This window comes from Syngnathus leptorhynchus, chromosome 4, assembly GCF_054491065.1.
Source record: "Syngnathus leptorhynchus isolate UIUO chromosome 4, UIUO_Slep, whole genome shotgun sequence".
Lineage (NCBI taxonomy): Eukaryota > Metazoa > Chordata > Actinopteri > Syngnathiformes > Syngnathidae > Syngnathus > Syngnathus leptorhynchus.
In genome coordinates, this window is record NC_141198.1 from 8,936,857 (window position 1) to 8,955,821 (window position 18,965).

At 40.5% G+C, this 18,965-nt stretch overlaps 2 protein-coding genes across 2 annotated transcripts; one reads left to right on the forward strand and one right to left on the reverse strand.

Moving 5' to 3' along the window:
• The first annotated feature begins 6,062 nt into the window (after positions 1-6,062).
• On the forward strand, positions 6,063-10,058 carry LOC147057907 (4-hydroxyphenylpyruvate dioxygenase-like). Its single transcript, XM_085910189.1, has 14 exons — positions 6,063-6,196; positions 6,417-6,443; positions 6,515-6,577; positions 7,096-7,200; positions 7,366-7,408; positions 7,788-7,870; positions 7,937-8,026; positions 8,095-8,198; positions 8,290-8,367; positions 8,831-8,993; positions 9,097-9,168; positions 9,251-9,373; positions 9,457-9,573; positions 9,867-10,058. Exons 1-14 carry the CDS (start codon positions 6,194-6,196, stop codon positions 9,975-9,977), a joined length of 1,182 nt encoding a protein of 393 aa, XP_085766315.1. The 5' UTR covers positions 6,063-6,193; the 3' UTR covers positions 9,978-10,058.
• Positions 10,059-10,247: 189 nt separating this feature from the next.
• On the reverse strand, positions 10,248-18,100 carry LOC147057908 (histone-lysine N-methyltransferase SETD1B-A-like). Its single transcript, XM_085908957.1, is given in 18 exon segments — positions 10,248-11,143; positions 11,211-11,348; positions 11,561-11,680; positions 11,880-11,996; positions 12,057-12,217; positions 12,370-13,293; positions 13,373-13,729; positions 13,815-13,941; positions 14,441-14,640; positions 14,714-14,753; positions 14,816-14,908; positions 14,987-15,487; positions 15,577-16,590; positions 16,916-17,028; positions 17,127-17,397; positions 17,467-17,571; positions 17,652-17,804; positions 17,980-18,100. Coding segments are annotated over 17 exon segments (4,593 nt in total). The 5' UTR covers positions 17,790-17,804; positions 17,980-18,100; the 3' UTR covers positions 10,248-10,969.
• Positions 18,101-18,965: the final 865 nt, after the last annotated feature.

Genomic DNA, 18,965 nt, shown 5'->3' on the forward strand with positions numbered 1-18,965 from the left:
TGAGAAAGTGTTTCACAAATCTGTAGGAATGTATGGAAGGTACATTTTGATGATCAACTCCATCTTAGGTGTTAATGTTTTAATACTGTACATCAGGGGTGCTCACACTTTTTCAGCATGCCAGCTACTTATAAAACAACCAAGTCAAAATGATCAAAAATGCAAAACATATCACTATTTTCAAATGTATTAAGGATTCTTTGTATGTACAATGTATGTTGAGGTACCTTGCATAACATTCAATTCAATGTTGTATCCTCAGGGTTTAATATATAAAGACTACCATTCTTGAGAGCAGCATAGGTGGATGTCAGTGAGAAGTGGACTAAACAAACAGACACAGGTGCCTGTTCCAATGTGTTATCTGGCATTTGAGCTGAGCTGTCACACCCAAATGGGCCTTGCGAACAGTGCCACCAAAACACAAGTGTTTGCCACTCCTCAGATCTCCCTGCTGTTCTATCCCACCCAAGCAGCACCAAATGTACTATGTGTGTGTGTGTCTGTGTGTGTGTGTGTTAATATGCACATGGATACACTGTAGACTGTCAACGCTTACCCGACTTTCTCTGTAGTGTTGTCCACCTGTTGCCAAAGTGGACTCACTCATACACACACACACACTATATGCCCCTCTTTCCTATGTAATACGCCCCAAAATTAACATAATTTACCACAACAAAGGTCAAATAAGAGAAGTGTCATGAAGTTTCATAAAAGATAGCATGAATACAGTACATACGTACATGTGACATGCCATTCTGTTGTCCTCTTTCTCTAAGATGCTGTCTTGTCACATTAGAGCATTATAAAGGCCGTTGCTGCTCAGTCAGGGATTGACGCCTTGTGATGAGTTACTGTCCAAAGGATTAAGGATAACAATGTAGCGTTAATAACGTTAATAAGTGTCTGAGTCGGGGGGACTGCGAGGGGGCCCCAGTGTCAGTCTAGACAGCATGATGTGCCAAAAACAAGACCCCCACAAAGGCAGGTTTTATTTCTGTTATACCACATAGCGTCTTCCTTCAATGCTACTATGTTTGCTCGTCTCAGTTTTCTTTCTTCAAGGCAACTCTACATAATGAAATCATTTTGATGAACTATCATCTGATGCACGTAAACACACGTGTATTTACAAACTACAATCCAAAGAGGGAACAAGATACAAGACATAGCAAGATATTAACCCAGATTTATCTGTGCATCCACAAGCACCAGCAGTATACCTTACATCGAGGACTGCATTAGACACTGTTTGGCCTATGTTTACTATGAGACCATTTAAATCATATTAACTTCATAAAATGTGAGACCAACTTTACTTATGTGCAGCAGAACATGACATCAGGGCAAGTGTGAGTCATGTAACCAATGGTAGCAGATTATTACATTACATTTTTTAAACAACTGACCACAAAAGCAGCCAGCGATGTCCAATGCCAGTTACATTTACTGGTTGTCCATTTTTTCTCCACACTTTTGCCAAGCTTACCCGTAGACCTTGAAACTGCAACTCTTGTGACCTTTAATCCAGCCGCAAAAACATAGCCAGCCAATCGCAGGTCAACATTTAAATGTTGTTATTGTAATCATCATTCAAATCTTTGTTTGAGCCTCAAATTGTTTTCTTTCTTTGACTGTGATGAATTTCCTTTTTCCTGATAAGGTCCAAATAAATTGTAAATGAAAAAGGTGAGAGTAAACAATAAACATCAAACATGTGTTAGAAAACCTCCCAAGAAAATTCCCCAGGGAAAAAAAAGGAATGGCACATGAGATGCTGGACACTGACATTTTGTGTAAGATTGATTTTTGTTTTCAAATCAATGTCTTTTTTTTTTCAGACATACTAGTCTTACAATACTAGCGCTACACACAAGTGACATAAGTGACATCTTACTTTTCCTCCCCATTTTGCAAAAAAAGCTGCATGAATGGGAGCTCTGTTAGAAAACATCCTTTTATAGTACATGTTCAAACATCATAATGAACTTGTAGTTCTTTGGTTGTATTGTTACGCTAAGTGATTAGCCATCCATTTGAAGAAGAGACCAGAGAGCCTCTTCATGCATAGTAATGATTAGTGTCGCCGGTTATAATTTAAGCTCGAGATGCTGCTTCCGAAGACAGCGGCGCCTTGGCCAGACCTGAATGTAGTGGCCATGCGTCGCCTCCGGATGCGCTTGCTCTGGGCTCATCATCCCTTAGGACACAAAGATCCTCTTCACACGCTTCTCTATCCAGTCCATTGTGAAGCCCTCTTGCTCCAGGCCTAAATGCAGCTTCTGTCACCGCGGCTGGCCGCAGAAGCTACTTCAGCTGCTTGGGGCACTCAGGTGCTCATGTCCCCATTCTAAGTCACCAAAGGTTAATAAGGCTGGATTAACTTTTCTGCAGCTGAGCCTTAATGGGGCTTTCATCCATTGTATTTTCTGATAAATGTACACTGGGTCCAGCTGTATCCTTACCAGACAGTGTACAAACAGACATCAACAGCTTCAAAATGGCATAATACCAATTTTCTACAATAGCTCGGAGTGTTTATGAAGTTATATAAGTAAGAAAGCAACATTTGTGTTTCAATGTCCAAGAGCAATGGGTAAAGCTCACCTCATTGGATGTGAATTCATGCCAGTGATCTGCTGCCACCTGTTGGACAAATGGCAAAACTACAGTTACAGGAAAGGGTCAGTGATGCGGTTGTACCAATGTACTGTAGGCAATCATTTGCTGACATTTGTAATAGTCAAGATTAGGAGGTAAGACGTTTGTCCGTACACAGAACATTTCATTGAGTACATTTGCCACAAAATTTAAAGATTATATTTGGTTCCCAGTCTAAACAGAGGAAATTTTACACTTGGAAGAGAGTCCAATTTTCAGAGGTAATTTTATTAAAATCGTGTACATTTACACAATAAAATTGGTGAATTATTTTTTTACATAGTCATATTTACCTTCCTATAATTGAGTTGGATGTAAACAGAGCGGGAGTGAATCAGAGTACATACCGTTAAGTTAAAAAGCTAAACCAAGTTGTCTGGGGCTTTATGCCCTTGGCAGAGTTACGCATGGCAAACAAGTCCGAAGTGAGGCAATAGACAGAGCATGTCTCATCGAACCCTTTATGATGTTCACTAGTATTGGATCACCTTGAATCCCAAGGGCCCTTTCATTGGAGCAAGACCTGAATGCGGGGTTCAATGTGGCCCCGCGCCTGTCCCCATGGGACCATTTCCCATGGGCTCACCACCTGTACGAGTGGCCAAAGGGGTCGGTTGCCCTGTGAGCTGGTCGGCGGCCAAAGGGACCTGGCAGTCCCATTCCCGGCTACAGAAGCTGGCCCTTGGGACATGAAATGTTGCCTATCTTGGAGGCTGGGTTGTGTTCTTACTAGATCTAGTCAGATTCGGTCCCACGCACAGTTTGGGCTCTGGTACCAGTCCCCTTGAGAGGGGTTGGACTCTCTTCCACTATAAAGTGGCCTACTTCAATTTCACTCATAGGCCTTTCCATAAGGAAGAAGATTCTATGTATTCTGAGGTGGAGATAGTACTCACTGAGATGTTTAAAAAGAACCTCGGTGGGAAAAGCTCCTCGTTAAAGTCTATTCAGGAGTTCTGGAGGAGAGGGTCCCTCAGCTATGGTCATGACGAATGAACAAGATTCCAGATATAAGTGGCTGAAATTAATTTCCTCTGCAGGATTCCTCTGGAATCTCCCTTAGCTATAAGGTAAGAAGTTTTGTCGGAAGAAGCAGAAGAAGACGAGATAATTTAGCGTCACTCTTTAATATCACAACATTTCTGACCACATCATCTACGCACCAATTGCAGTTACATGTTTACAACAATATCAGGTCATTGTTTATATTTGTTTTTGTAGTGACCCTAACTTCAATAAATGGACAGCCAATATCTTTCAGTTGAATCACTTTCCTACTTTTGGTTTTGGCCCAACAGTTTTTTTGCCCTTGTGCAATGGGGGCAAACTGGAGGGAAAGGCTTGCGAATCTGGTAGGACTTGCTGCCCGTTGAAGAGACCCCCGGCTCTCTCAGCACAATTCGAGAATTTTCCACCTTTGAGGAGCTCAGAGTCTCTGATCTTGCACGTGGGCCCACAATGACAGGCGTGGAAGTCTTGGGAATGATGGTGGTCATGGTCCGGGTCAAGGTTCGCCCTCTCTTTGACATGGTAGGCGCTGAAGGCTTCTGTTTCTTATCTTGTCCTTTGCTCTCTTGTTGTTCCTTGAGGGGTGGCCTTTGAATCTTACATTCCAAGTCTTTTAAGGACTGCTCAGTATAGGTCCGCATCTCAATGCGCACTTGTGAGAGCTGCTCTTCAAACTCATTCTTTAGAATCTTTTTAGTCTCTTCAAGTTTTTTCTCAAAAACAGCACACAACGCTTCATCTCTCAGATCTGCTTCACCCTCGCTCTCACCTGTAACGTGTTCTTCCTCCGCCCGACACATGCTCTGCTCCGAAAAACGTTTGTCTTTGAGTCGGTTCACCAATTCAGTTATGCTCCCCTTCGAGGCCTTCACCGCCACTTCTGATCTGATCTGGCTTCGGACCTGCTGGAATACAGACTGCACCTTTGACTGCGTCTTCTTGTCTGCGGCGTCACCACATTCATCCACGCTTTCACCATCCGGACCATCCATGTTGAGCCACTCCTCGGGTTCTTGGACACTGATCTGTATCTGAGGGTTCATCTCTGCTGATGGTTCACTCATGTCTATCGTTGCCGCTTTGACATGTTCTCTTTTACGAGAAGGGGTGGGTCTAAGTGTCTCTGTTTGTCCTGAGAGAGGCTAGACACTTTGGGAATTGGCACCGCAGTTTTGTCTAAAGCAAGTATGACACATTCAAATATGAAGACAAATCAAACGAACAATCAGTAAAAATGTGGTTAGCGCTTTCCTCTACTAAAATATAGCTCATATGCTATTGAAACAAGTGACCCTTTTCAACATGTAATTACTCCATCCATTGTGTAGTGTTTGCATCCCATGACAGCAGATGGCCTCCAGGTAACAATGGGGAAAACAAGGATCCCCGGGGGCGGGGGTTGGTGTAAAGGGAACACTGGGCTTGATTTGTGGTGGTTTTATTTGAGGTATATGATATCACGTATATGGTGTTTTGTCAGTGGAATCAACAACACAAAAATACTGGTCTCATCGTCACTTGTCGCGGTTCGAAATGGACTTGTCTGAGTGTATGTTACGTAGAGTGCTAAGTTGAAGTCAATGCCAACAACAGACTTTCAATGGAATCATTTTTTTATGAGGGTAATGCAACAATCAGACTGGAGTTTCTCTGCCTTCTTCTAATTTGATGGTTTACTTTGCAGGATTTAGGTTGGGTTACAGGTGAGTAAAATGACAATAGTGCCATGACAACATGAATGGAGACAAAAGATAAAGATGCCACATAAATCATAGATCGATTGGTATTAATGAGCATTCATGAGATATCATTTACTTAATACTCCATGCAAGAACATAGTGAGTGTGAATTATTTTTGCTTTTAATAATTTATGCAAACAGCTCATTTATGTCTTAAATTTGAGATGGGGTTGTTGTTTTTTAATCGAGCATGATCATTTTTTGTTTATTTTTCAATTTAGATGAGGAGCACAGTGGGCTTTTGAACAGAGGAGTGAGCTCCCAGCGAGCCAATGAGATCCCCGAACAAGTGAACCTCCTCTTGCCACTAAACACTAACACATGGACATAAGCTTCTAAAAATCTGAAACTCTAAACCTGTATATACAAACTTTTTTCTTGTCACCTCTGGAGCCAGTTGTGTGTTTGTTAGCATGTTTGCATTCTAAAGAATGTAAATTAATTCAATGTAAATTAATTCCATCGCCACATTTATGTTTTATCGTTGTAACATTTTTTTCTGACTATTGTTTGTTTGATTGGTTGATTGATTGATTGATTGATTGATTGTTGTTGTTTTTGTTTACTGGTTTGGATTGAGTGTAGTGTCAACATGATTTTCATTGTCATCATTGTCTAACATAGCGGGTACCCCCAAACATCTGTACTTAGCCTTATCTCCACCTCCTCCTCCTCCCCTTCTTAAACCTCCTCCTCACCGTATGGGAATGTCCTTAGAACATTTTTGTCCGTTTTTCAATTCAGAGATTAATCCTGATGTGGAAAGATCAGCAGGGACAACATGGTGAGTTATTTTAGATACCTTATTAAAAAACTAAGTAAAATGCATGAATAAAAAATCTTTAATTTTCACACAAATAGGACCTTTTAATATAACTTAATTTGCTATTGTATAGTATAGTCATTTAATTTTTTTATAATAATTTTCACACAAGTGTGACTTTTTAGTCTGACTCAATTTGCTGTTGTTTTTATAATAATTGTGGGTTTTTTTCTGTTTGCAGACAACATATACCGACAAAGGCGAGAAGGTAGGAAAATGAATTTGACTACGCATTTCAAATTCACTATTTAACCTTAACTTATGTTGTCTTGTCTATAGCACGAACAAGGACAGTTCCTTTCCTTTGACCACGTGACATTCTGGGTTGGGAATGCAAAACAGGTATGCTATGTCAGAACTTCTTTCACCCAATGTAGCCTACATAAAAATTAGAAGAAGCAGTGACCAGTAAATGTTTTTTGGTAATTTGGTTTCAAACAATTATTTGATTTTTTTTTTTTCGTGTTATACGTCGTTAAATAACAGATGGACAGGAAAACATTTTATTTTGAGAGTGCATGGGTATATATCATTTTTTTATTATGATTATTAAAGTAAAATTAAGATGACTTGTTTTCTTGGCAAATAGTTGTACAGTATGAATGTGACAAGGTTTTGAGCATTTTCTTTTGAGTAACCTCAAATTGGGACCAATTTCTCACACAGTTGGTTTTGGTCAATACATTGAGCTTGCAACACGATTGGTTCTCTTAAGGGGTGGAACCCGGGGCACCCCGAAGATAGAGTCACAAATCAAAATGCATTCCTTCACCTAACCTCACCTACTGCCAGCAGATGGCGCAACCTGTCAATTTGGAAACACTTTCCCTCAAATCAACCACAAATTCTCCTTTCAATAGGCTGCGTCATTTTACTGCAACAAACTGGGATTCGAACCATTTGCCTACCAAGGCTTGGAGACAGGCCATCGAGATGTAGTGTCCCATGCAGTCAAACAAGGAAAGGTGAGGAGATTTTGGAGTACAGGGTATAAATAATGACAAGAACTGCAATCAATAAAATTCATTCTGCCATCCACAATAAATTAAAAAGCAATTAATTACACTCAATATTAGTCATGGTTGAAATGGGTTATTTGTGCACTGATGATTGTTTTGTAATTCTCACAGATCATATATGTTTTCTCATCTGCTCTCAATCCCGGAAACCAAGGTATATCACCGATATTGTTACACCTTTGGATTATTTTTTTTATGTGGAATATAAGACAAAAAAATTCCAACATTTGCAGCATACACAAACCAGCTCAGTGAGATACTGGCTTGAGAACGCAGCGAATTTTTACTTAATTTGACTAGTTTTCATTAAATATACTAACCTTGCTTTGCATAAATCACAGACGCACATTTACTCCCTCAAGTGTCACCGATTTTTATAAACTCACGTGTTTTCATCAATACGTGGCTATGAATGCAATGAAATATATATTTTTTTAAGCTTGCACCTTTATACTCAGCAAAAGTCCATTATAAATTGATTCACAAAAAGTTTAATATTGTCCCTGTGAATTTTTATTTGTACTATTTCTCAGAGATTGGAGCTCATTTAGTAAAGCATGGGGATGGTGTGAAAGATGTTGCATTTGCGGTGGAGAACTGTGACTTCTTGGTGCAGGTAACACAACAATCTTACCAGGGAATGGCTTGACTTTAAACTGAATGAAAACTTGATATTAAACAGAAAGCCAAAGAGCGAGGAGCTAAGATTGTAAAAGAGCCCTACACCCTGGAGGACAAGCATGGCAAAGTCAGACTTGCTGTGCTGCAAACAGTAAGTGAACAAAGTGAAATAATATCAAATCATTAGATAGCCTAACAAATTTGCTTTTTATGCAACAGTACGGTGACACCACTCACACATTTGTGGAGAGAGCAGGATATAGGGGGCTGTTTCTGCCAGGCTTCCAGCCACCTCTATTTAAGGACCCCTTGTTACCCACCTTGTGAGTATCCCTCATTTGTCATGCTGCATAAATCATTTGTTCAAATGTGTTGAAATGTTTAAATGACCTCACTTTTGACCTTCTACTACAGACCAGAGGGAAAACTGAACTTCATTGATCACGTTGTGGGAAACCAACCAGAAGAGGAGATGGTTTCAGTGGTGGAATGGTGACTATTGTTTATTTTAAAGAATACTGTGTTTAGAGGTTCTGTCACGGTAGAGGAATTATACCTTGAGAAGACAGTCTGTCTGAAACTTACACAACTGGTTCTTTTGGTGCACATGAGGGATCAGCATGACTTAGCATTTTTCTCTCATGGGCCTCCGATGTCTCTCCACATCTGGACCGCATTTTAGTCTGTAACGACCAAGGCCGTTCTCTACATGAAGCTGGTGATTGGTAGACTGCTCGTCGGGGAGGGCTGCATATTTTGAAGGCATGAACCTCATGACATGACTGCTTGCTGTCATTTGGGTCATCATGGTTGTAGGAGGAGAGGATTTTGCAGATGATGCACATGCTTAACTGTACAAATTCTAATAAGAGGAAAGCAAAACAAACTCGTTAATACATTATGTCGGGGTTGACCTAACAATGTACTCCGATGATACCGATTCATCACCCAAAAGGTACCGGAAGAACCTTCTTTTTCACCGCTTCTGGTCAGTGGACGACAAGCAGTTGCAAACAGAGTTCAGTGCCCTGCGCTCCATTGTGGTGGCCAACTATGAAGAGACTGTAAAGATGCCCATCAATGAGCCTGCAATAGGCAAGAGGAAGTCTCAAATTCAGGTTTGTTGTGTAATCTGAACCAGTCAAATTAATGATTGTATATGATTACATTGACTTCTGTCTATGATATGATTATGTACTAGATCTCACCATTGTCTTACAGGAGTATGTGGAGTACTACGGAGGTGCTGGAGTGCAGCACATTGCCATGAACACCTCAGATATTATAACAGCAGTAAGTCTTTGAAAACAAGAGTGGGTGCATTCCAGAATTGGAGAAAAATAAAATAAAACCTATATGATTTACATCTTTGCAGATCCGCAACCTAAAACAGCGTGGAGCAGAGTTTATGTCGGTGCCCGACACATACTACGACCAACTGAGGGAAAACTTAAAACACTCCAAGGTGAAAATTGCAGAAGACCTGGATGTCCTGCAGGTAGGTTCACATATTGCATTAAAAGAACCATATTGGAGAATGTGCCAGCACAATTGCCATTTAACACACGATGCACTCTGCAGGAGCTGAAGATCCTGGTAGACTATGATGACAATGGCTACTTACTTCAGATCTTTACCAAGCCAGTTCAGGACCGGCCCACTGTCTTCTTGGAAGTCATTCAAAGACATAATCACCAGGTTAGGACACTTATGGGTAGATGGCTCGATAGCGCTGGCGTCAGATGGAATCCTCGTATTTCCCAAATCATTATATTTCAGAAGACCCCAAAAATGGTACGATGCGATTAGCATTGCAAATGGAGCAAGACATTTTCAACACTTTAGACTGTAAAATAATTTGTAAAAAATAATAATAACAGTAACATGTAAATGGGTGGACTGCTATACATTTCTGTAAAAATAATAAATTCACCAAAATGTGATGGTCCGACAGTACCGTGTACTTCAATTTGTATATGTTCATTCCACAGGGCTTTGGTGCGGGAAACTTCAAATCTCTTTTTGAAGCCATCGAAGCGGACCAACATGCCAGAGGAAATCTGACCGTTCTCACACCCAATGGTGTGTCCAAGAATATGTGAGCCTAGATTTATATTTGTGGGCCTTCAAACAATCAAATGTAAAATGTATGTCCAATTCTGGCTGTTTAATATATTGTACAAGTAAGGTAGAGAACCTCAGTACAAACACACATGCGGTTACTTAGTTGACTCTTTCAAGCCTATTGTTTGATTACAATTCTGTGTTTACTAATTTGTAATGTTTCATTTTTTAACAAATTTACACGAAGCTCAAGTCAAGGAAATCAAATTTCAATTTGAAGTTCTCATAACTGAAAATGTGTGCTCTAATTTGCATAATAAAGCCCTATTGATAATTCATAGTACAAGATGTGATATTTGTATGACTGCCACTGTTAAACAGCGGTTGTCATATACCAGGGGTTTTCAACTGGTTTTGTCTAAGGGACCACCATAATAACCAAGAAGCCACTCGGGGACCACTGTTTTGGCAGAATATTATTTTATTTTGCAACGAAGTAAGCTAGACCTATGCAGGCTATTTATTTGCGTCTGTATGTCTATTTTGGGAATCTCAGCTACATTTGACATCATTTGAATGGGTAAATGATTCACAAAATTATCTGGAAAATAAAGTCTAAATAATGAATCCAATTATCGTCTATTTCCAAATTTGCGGACCACCGGCTGACAACCCCTGCCATATACTTACTGTCCATGTTACTGTGATGTAGAGCCAAAGATAACCTCTCATAACTTGCATTTATAAAGTTTTTCAAATGAGACTGTACACCATGTACATTAAATATAAAGGCAGTCAATTTACATTTACCACAAAAGTTTTGAGTTCTTTTCCCTCATACTTCATCATACAATAGCTTACGTGCTGGATAGGAAAGTTCACTTGGTCTGCTTAGTGCATCTCAGGTTATTTTTAACCTTCAAGAGAGCAGCTGGAAATGCCCAATAGTTATTTATGAGGCACATCTTCAGTGTCTGTTTGTACAGTACCTGAGACAGTGTGGGCTCTTCTATAAGATCTCCAGATGGAATCAGTTCAAAGAGCCCCGACAGCTTTCAGAGCCACACAAACAAGGAATTTTTGTGTCCTCAATGGGAAACTTGTAGTCGTACGTGATTTCTTCATTGATGCTGATTGGCTGCCGCGAGTATATCACTATCTTCTTTTGAGACTCCACAGTGATGATCTTTGCATAAGAGTTTGGCTGTAAGACCATCACAAATTGATTTTTAAATGAAATGACAAACCCAGCAGAAGCAAATCATACTCACACTGCAGCTATGGTTGATGAATCTGGATAAATTCCCGCATTTTGTGGCATCGATGATGGTGTTCTGATCGACCCGGAACAAATAGCTGCTTCCGATGCCCGCTTCCTCGTATCTACGCTCTCTCATGTCAGCAATATTCTGAGTGAAACAACATTCAGATGAATTCATTTAACAAGAGCGATGTTCACAATCATTCTTTGCCAGTCCTTCACTGTAGTAACCCGCACTTGTTGATTTGTTTGTCGCGCTTTGTACCTTTGCTTTTTGCTTCATTAAATTAAAAGCATGCTCTAAATTGCTGCGGTCACAAGAACAGAAAGGGTTGGTTGCATACAATTATTTTTCCTCACCTGTCTGATAATTTGGCCGACATACTCAATCACCATCTCATCTGCTGCTATGGCCTCCATGGCAAACAGACCCCAATCATGGATGGGACTTGGACTGAAACGAATCCTCTTCTTTCGGAACTGAAGGATGATAATACCTTTTTTTTTTAAATCCTACATAAAATTCCTAATGGTTTATTTGATTAAAAACAAAAAATCCTAAATCTTGAATTACCACATCGCACGACAATTAACCGAAAACGATATCTTTTTTATTAGACTAGTGCGAGCACCCGCTTTATTCAACGACGTGGGTGGAAGTGCGATTCACTTCACAAACCTTGAGTTGGTTGAACTTGACGAGGTCACTATCGCAGCTAAAAGATGACAGCAGACGCCGCTGTTCTGACCTGAAGTCTGATCCGGCCCGAACTGCAGTAGGCTGTGTCTGAAGTTCCTGCATGGACACGGCAAGCTTACGTGTGATGAATGACATCCACTTTACTGTGTTGAATACCTGAGCGCTTGCTGATGAAAGCTCAATGGTTCTTTCTTGTTTGAGGTATTCAAGTTTATCCCGCCAGTTGATTTTGTAGAAACCCTCGCTGCGGGCTGAGCCTGTAATGTGCTTCTGCTGCCATGATTGGTGTCCTTCATTCTCTTCTATAACTTTAGTCAGTGAGCATCAGTTAAGAACTTGAAACACAAACTGAGTCATGAGTAATTTCATAACGCGGGACCAAATACATACAGCACACGCAAAAGCATACAAAATCTTGACTTGCTATATGACTGAATGCTCACAACAAATTTGGAAGTGAAAAGGATATGAGGATGAGGTATCCAAAGGGCATCACTAAGCCAGCTACACTCATCTTCCCGCTCTTGCAGCCTTTCGTAAGTGCACTTGAGCAGTCTCTCATCCTCTTGATCCAGACCGTCCTTCCATATACTGTGAAGTATTCTCCTTTCCTCGCACTCTGAACGCCACTTGGGAGGACTGGGACGAGAGAAGTAGTGGCTCCTCCGACGCCTTTTTGTTCTCTTCCACCATTTACGCCTCATTTTTGTTTTGTAGAGAAGACCAGGCATGTTCTCCAGTCTTTGCAGGGGTATCACTCTCACACCTGACCATGTTCTCACTCCTCCGCCATCAGATGAAGACTCAGAAAGGTCACATGGAGATGACATTCCAAGGAATTTGTCACATTGTGAGATGTTCGCAATGTCAGTCTTTCTTCTGTGGATGAAGGATCTTCGTGGTAGAAAGATATCTCTTCCAGGAGTATTTGGTGGTAATATAAATGGACTACTAAACAGTGATGAGGGAGCCGATGGTTTTCTAAAATGTGAGTATGTTTCCCCAGTATCTTCCGGTATAATGCTCTCATACCCTGGACTTGTTGAGGACCTTAGGCCACTGCTAGGACTCCAATCACTTGTGTCTTCTCGACCTGGAGTTTTGGGTGTTTCCTGGAATAATAATGCCGTGTCTGACGGTGGATGTAACTCACTGATCGTGAGAGAGAGATTGTCATCTTCTGATTCTTCACTTCCTAATTGAGAGTCTATCTCCTTGCCTGGGGTCTGTGGTCGTCCCACCTCCATCACAACTGGAGATGTTGGTTTGCTTCTGATACAAATTTCAGGGTCACTGTCCAAAAAGCAGCCAGTAGGTGTGAGAGGCCTCAAGGTATACTCCGGAGATCCCGAGTTCCATTTACGCCTCTCCATGTCAAGTTCAAGAGCCACCGCTGCAGAGACAAGACAAATGCATCGCCAAATTTTATGTTGTCTATTCAGATAATGATTTCAATGTTCGGAGATCATTACCTCGAAGTCCAGTAGGTGATGAAGGCTGTAGCGCCATCATTGCATGTTCTTGGTGCATGTACTCGTTCTCCTCTGCTTTCTCCCTATTAGATGGATCTGACAAGTCGTGGAGTTCTAGCTGAGCACCAGGCGTGAGTGGGGCTGAGGGTGTCACGGGGGGCTCAACCTCCACCGACTCCTCATCTGATGATATTACTACACACTTCAAACCTTCACCATTCTTTATGTTGTCTACTAAATCAACATTATCATCATCTTCAGAGCTGAAGTCGCAGGAGGATGAGTTCTCTGAGCTCTCGGAAGTAAAAGAGTCCGGGGAGTCCCAGTCGGATGAGCAGACCTCCGAGGAGCTGCACTCTGAATATTAGTCAACAAAAGTGAAATAAAATGTGGTAAGCATTCTGAAAGGTAGCAGTAACACACGCAAAACTTTTTTACATACCACTGCTGAAGGAAAGAACGTCACCAAGAACTGGACAGGTGTCTTCAGCCTCCCTGTGTTTTTCAGATACCTTCTCTTTTTCTTTATGATTGTCATCAACATTGCTGGCATGATCATTCCCGTCACACTGAGATACAGAAATGTTCTCCTCATCACCATGTTAAGTTGGTCAAATCTCAATTTAGTAGGGCTATAAGTCAAATTACTGTGCAACATTTTTGTTTGTGACTTTTTCATAATTGTGGTTTCAAGGCGCGTAAGGGCTTCGCTTTATAGTATACAAAATCTACTAATTTTATGGGCTGCATGTGGAAGGCTATTTTTTATAAATCGAAAATGCCATATTATGAGCGAAACCTCTTAAATTTAAGATGAAAATCTACAATCATGTCAATTTTAATTTATTTCAACCCCATTGTGGTGGTGTATAAACAAAATCTTAACATCTCAATATATTATTTTCATAAAGGTTTGCTTTTATCCCTTTGCAGAAAACGTTTCTACAAAATCAATATATGTTTTACAAGTACATTTGCACCTTTACTGTATGCTTTTGGAAATAAACTAGGAAAAAAAACTATGACAGGATTCATTAATGATTGCTTTTCATGTGACTTGTTATTTACCAAAATGTGTGCTTCATCTTCTATGGGCCCAACCTGTTCTTCTTTGTCTGTTGCAATTTCCCGTTGCGCAGCGGCTTGATGTATCCTGTATTCTTCCTTTCTGTCATCATCATCATCACTTTCAAGATCAAGCGGTCTTGCATGTCTGCGTTTACGTCTTTCAAATGTTGGTTTCAACATATCGTCCTCGTGGGTTCCGTCTAAAAGTAACACATGAAAAAGGTACTGAATCTCTGACGGTCGTTGAATGAATTTATTTGAAACAAATCTTACCTTTCATTGTTGTAGGATTGTCCCCACTTTTCTTCTTAATCTGCATTGCAAAACATTTTCTTCAATGTTCAATCTTGGTGTTTTATTACAACTCTTGCTTACCTTGAAGGTGGGAAGGGGAGGCTTCTTGTGCTCGCCAGCGATGTGATTCAGAGAATTTATACTTTTCTTATCATTTAAGGGCACAACTGATTGCTTTGGTAGATAAAATAGAATATTGAGTTAAAAGAAGTGTACTGTATATGGTGAATGTAAAAAGTATTAAATATTTACCTTTATTTTCTTCTCTTGATTGTCCCACCAGACTTCAAACACCTTGAACGCCACTCCCTCAATCATTCTGCGAGTGAGGTCTCTCTTAATAGTCGACTTCAGTTCATCCATGAGCACATCTAAAACTTTTTCCATTGTGACTTTATGAGGGTTTTCCCTCACCAGTGAGTAGTCTGGTGGTGGAACTCGAGGGTTGATACGAGGAAAAGGTGAAGTGGCCCTGGGTGGTGCAGGAGGCGGCAAAGAAGGTTGGGGTACCGGGAAGTTAGAAGGTGGTGGAATGTGGATGTTGCTGTGATGGCCTGGAGGGAGGCTCCAGCCTGGAGGTGGAACGGGAATGATGCCATTTGGGAGGCGAAGTGGGACAGGTGGAAATGAAGGAATGGGGAAACACAAAGGGATAAATGGTAGATGATGGCCTGCGGATGTGATGGCAAGAGGATGTTTGGATGGTGTCAATGTTTCACCGTTTATTTCTTCTACATTGGATAAGTGGACCTCCTGAAAGAGACAAGAAGAGATCTAAGTGACCAGACGAATAAAAAGCTCCCAAAAATCACAATTCCTTTTATAAATGCTAACATAATTACCTTTTGGCTTGGTGCCTTTTCAGCATTTCTCTTAATGTTTCCATCTTGGCTTTCACCAGGTTTTGTAAAATCAAATGAAGAGGGATTCTCTTTATCTCTTTGGGAAGTAAGAAAAAAGACAGCTTGGGAGGTTTCATCCTCTTCAAGGAATTCCGTAGGATTAACCTCTTCCAAAGTCTTGTTTGGGTCATTTGAGGGTGGGGAGTTCTGCAGTGGATGTGGTGAGGTTGGGCTGTCCTGACCGAACACATCAGCTATTGAAGTATTCCCATGAAAAGTATCTGAACTCTGGCTGTTAGTCAGCAAATGTTGTATTCGGGCATCCAATGTCTCTGATTCTGGCTGGGGGTTTCTTGGGATAAAGTTTACTGGTGGTGACTGAGGTAACTCTTCAATGCATGCATGACTGTCAGGTGGGAAAGTCACGTCTAAATGCTTGTTGGCTTCCAAGTTGATGCTTAAGATGCTCAAAGAGGTTATCTGTAACGCTTTTGAGCTAGTTGCGATCACATTCCTCGACTCGGAACCAGGGGATAAAAGTTCGAAAGAATGCTTTGCATGTTTCTGAGCAAATGTGGTTTTGGTTTTTCTCCATGGTGCAAGCTTCTGCTTGCTATTCAGGGTAATCGGTCGGAGGGAATTTTGAGGTTGGCTGTTTTCCTCAGAGACTTCAGTGGCTCCCCAGTGAAACCTTGCCAATTTATGACAGCAAAACTCTCTTCTGAATGGTTTGGGAACACTGTAAGTCGGGTGCTCCCCCTGGAGGATCGGAGTGCCCTGAAGACTGGAGTAGCATGAGTCGAGGGAGAGAGGAGTCGCAGAAAAGCAAGGCGTGTGCGGGGTTCCCTGTGAATAAGGAGTGAGCCCAAAGCTACAAGGTGTATCCCGACTAATACTGGAATATGCTGTGTCGAGAGAGAGTGGAGTAGTGGGGCCGCTTGGGCTTCCTTCACCCTGCGGGGCTGAATTGCACTGCAAGAAATACGGAAACAATTTTTACATTGTGTCACAGAGCTATAATAATAGCTTAGGTCTTTTTTTACTTTTCAGAGAACACTAAAAACTGAAAAAAACCCCTGATATTATTAAACTTATATTGATTAGTACAATTAATAATTGTGCATGATCTTTTCAACATGTGGGTATAGGCAGTTTTAGCATCATAAGAAAATGACTACGGCAAAACATAAAGATTAGAAATAATTATGAACATTAATTATTATAATTATCATTATTATTGTAATTATCGGTCAATAATTTGAGAATCTGTATAGAGCGCTCACTATTTACTAAAAAATAAAAAAAAACAGTAGTTGCACTGGACGAATACTGCACATACCAGTAAATTGTCGATTAAGTTTTGTAGGCTTTGGTCACTGCTTCCTACTGGTAAGCTGCATGGAGTGTAGATGCCATTATAGAGCAGTTTGAGGTAGCGCACTCTGTTTTCACCTGTTGAATGACACCCAACAAAATATAAGCTTAACAATATCTCATTTAGGTCTACCCTTTAAGATATAGGCTATATAAAGCGAAAAAAGCCTTCTTACCTTTTGGATCCATTTCCACATGGATAACATTGCCCATCACTGATGTTTGATTAAGGTGATGAACAGAGTCCTTAGCAGCCCTCACGGTTTCAAAAACAACTTTGGCAACTCCTGAATGCTTTTTGTTCTTTGGATTGTAGAAAATTTCCACTTCTTCAGTGTTGCCATATTTCTTACACATATTAGTGAGGAAGGCCTTGTTTACATTGTCATTCAGCCTGCAAAATGTCACTTCTTTAGGAGGAATGGGCCCAATGTAAAACTCATCTATCTGAAAAGACACAAACAGAGAATAACACGTGAATAGACTTGTTATAAACACGGTTATTATCGTGCCTACCTTAAATCTGGGAACCGAAAGGTCACTCTTGACGCATTTGCTCCACATGCGACAGATGCGTGGATCTTTCACTGAATCCACTGGAAACAAACCTAAGTCATCAACCTGATGTTGGAAAACAATGCACTTGTGATGGTTTTGTTCGTGGCGTGCGAGTACAATGCTGAATATTTTGAAACGCTCACGGGAATGTTGAAGTCGTGCCCATCATAGCGGTACACTTTGTAGAGTCCTTTTGTTAAAGCGGGATCAATAATCAACTTGAAACTTCTCCAGGGTTGACGCGGTGATTTTCTCCCTAAAACTTGTTTTTCGCTTTCCATTACATTCGTCCAAACCTGTAATTATGATAAAAATACATCGGGGGTTGTCAAATTGCAACTGTCGTATACTGTACACGCCCCGACAGGTGATGCGGTGATGCAGACAGGATCAGGTGCTCGTCTCTACTCACGAATCGTACTTGAAATAAGCGTCCTCATCAAACCCAAATAAATTATATTAACACCTTACCTATGCTTGCACTCTTTGATGGAACAACATTCTCTGCTTGTATGTTTTTTTTTTCCAACCAGGTGTTGACTGCATTCAGTGAGTTGTCCAGGTTGGCGTACAGATCCATCCGCCATTAGTAAAATAGTTCCAGGCGGAGGAGCACATTGAGGAACCAGCAAGCAAGCGACTGCCGAGATCAACAATTCCCAACATTATTATTGTTTTTATTTTAGTTTTTCTTCGAGATGTATCAAAACGCCTGTCACTGACACTGTCAGAGTGGTATACAATAAGCTTATAATGTATAACAGTAGTTTGTAGTGATATTTAACTGCACTGCATCATACTGAGCAAATATATTCAGAATTTATATTACAAATTGTATTTGTAGACTGAATATATCCTAAAATAAATTATGTATGGATTATGAATGCAATGTAAATACAACAGATCCTTGCATAATAATAATACAAATAAAATATTCTTATGCTTATTAATTGGTGTAATACTGAGTCAGTTGGTGAGATACCAAATTAATAATTTATGTTGATCAGATTTTAACACTGCTGGGTCAAGAAATGCAGGATGAAAATAAACAACCCAGTGATTTTTTTTTTTTTTTTTAAACAAATTGTTTATGTAACCGCTACCGTCCCCCTTGATGTGGTTATCTGTAATGAAGGTGATAAAATGGCTAAACTTAATGTCGCTCTTCAAAATGTCTTTAGTTTTCTGTCTCTCTCTGAGTTGTTACATAATATACACTGGCAGGATCATGTAGCCACTTAAAGCACAGACCAGCGAACATGTCTTTTCTCAAAACACAAGCCAGAAAGAATCTGAAGTTTAAAACACAGCACAGCAACCAGCAAGTAGACATGAAGGTTGTTTTTGTATGACCAGCCCACTAAATCTAAGATCTTCAATTCTTTTCCAACACGGCTGACAAAACCTTGTCCAGAAAAGGTAACCTGCTATGGCACTAAAAGTGTTACCACAGTATG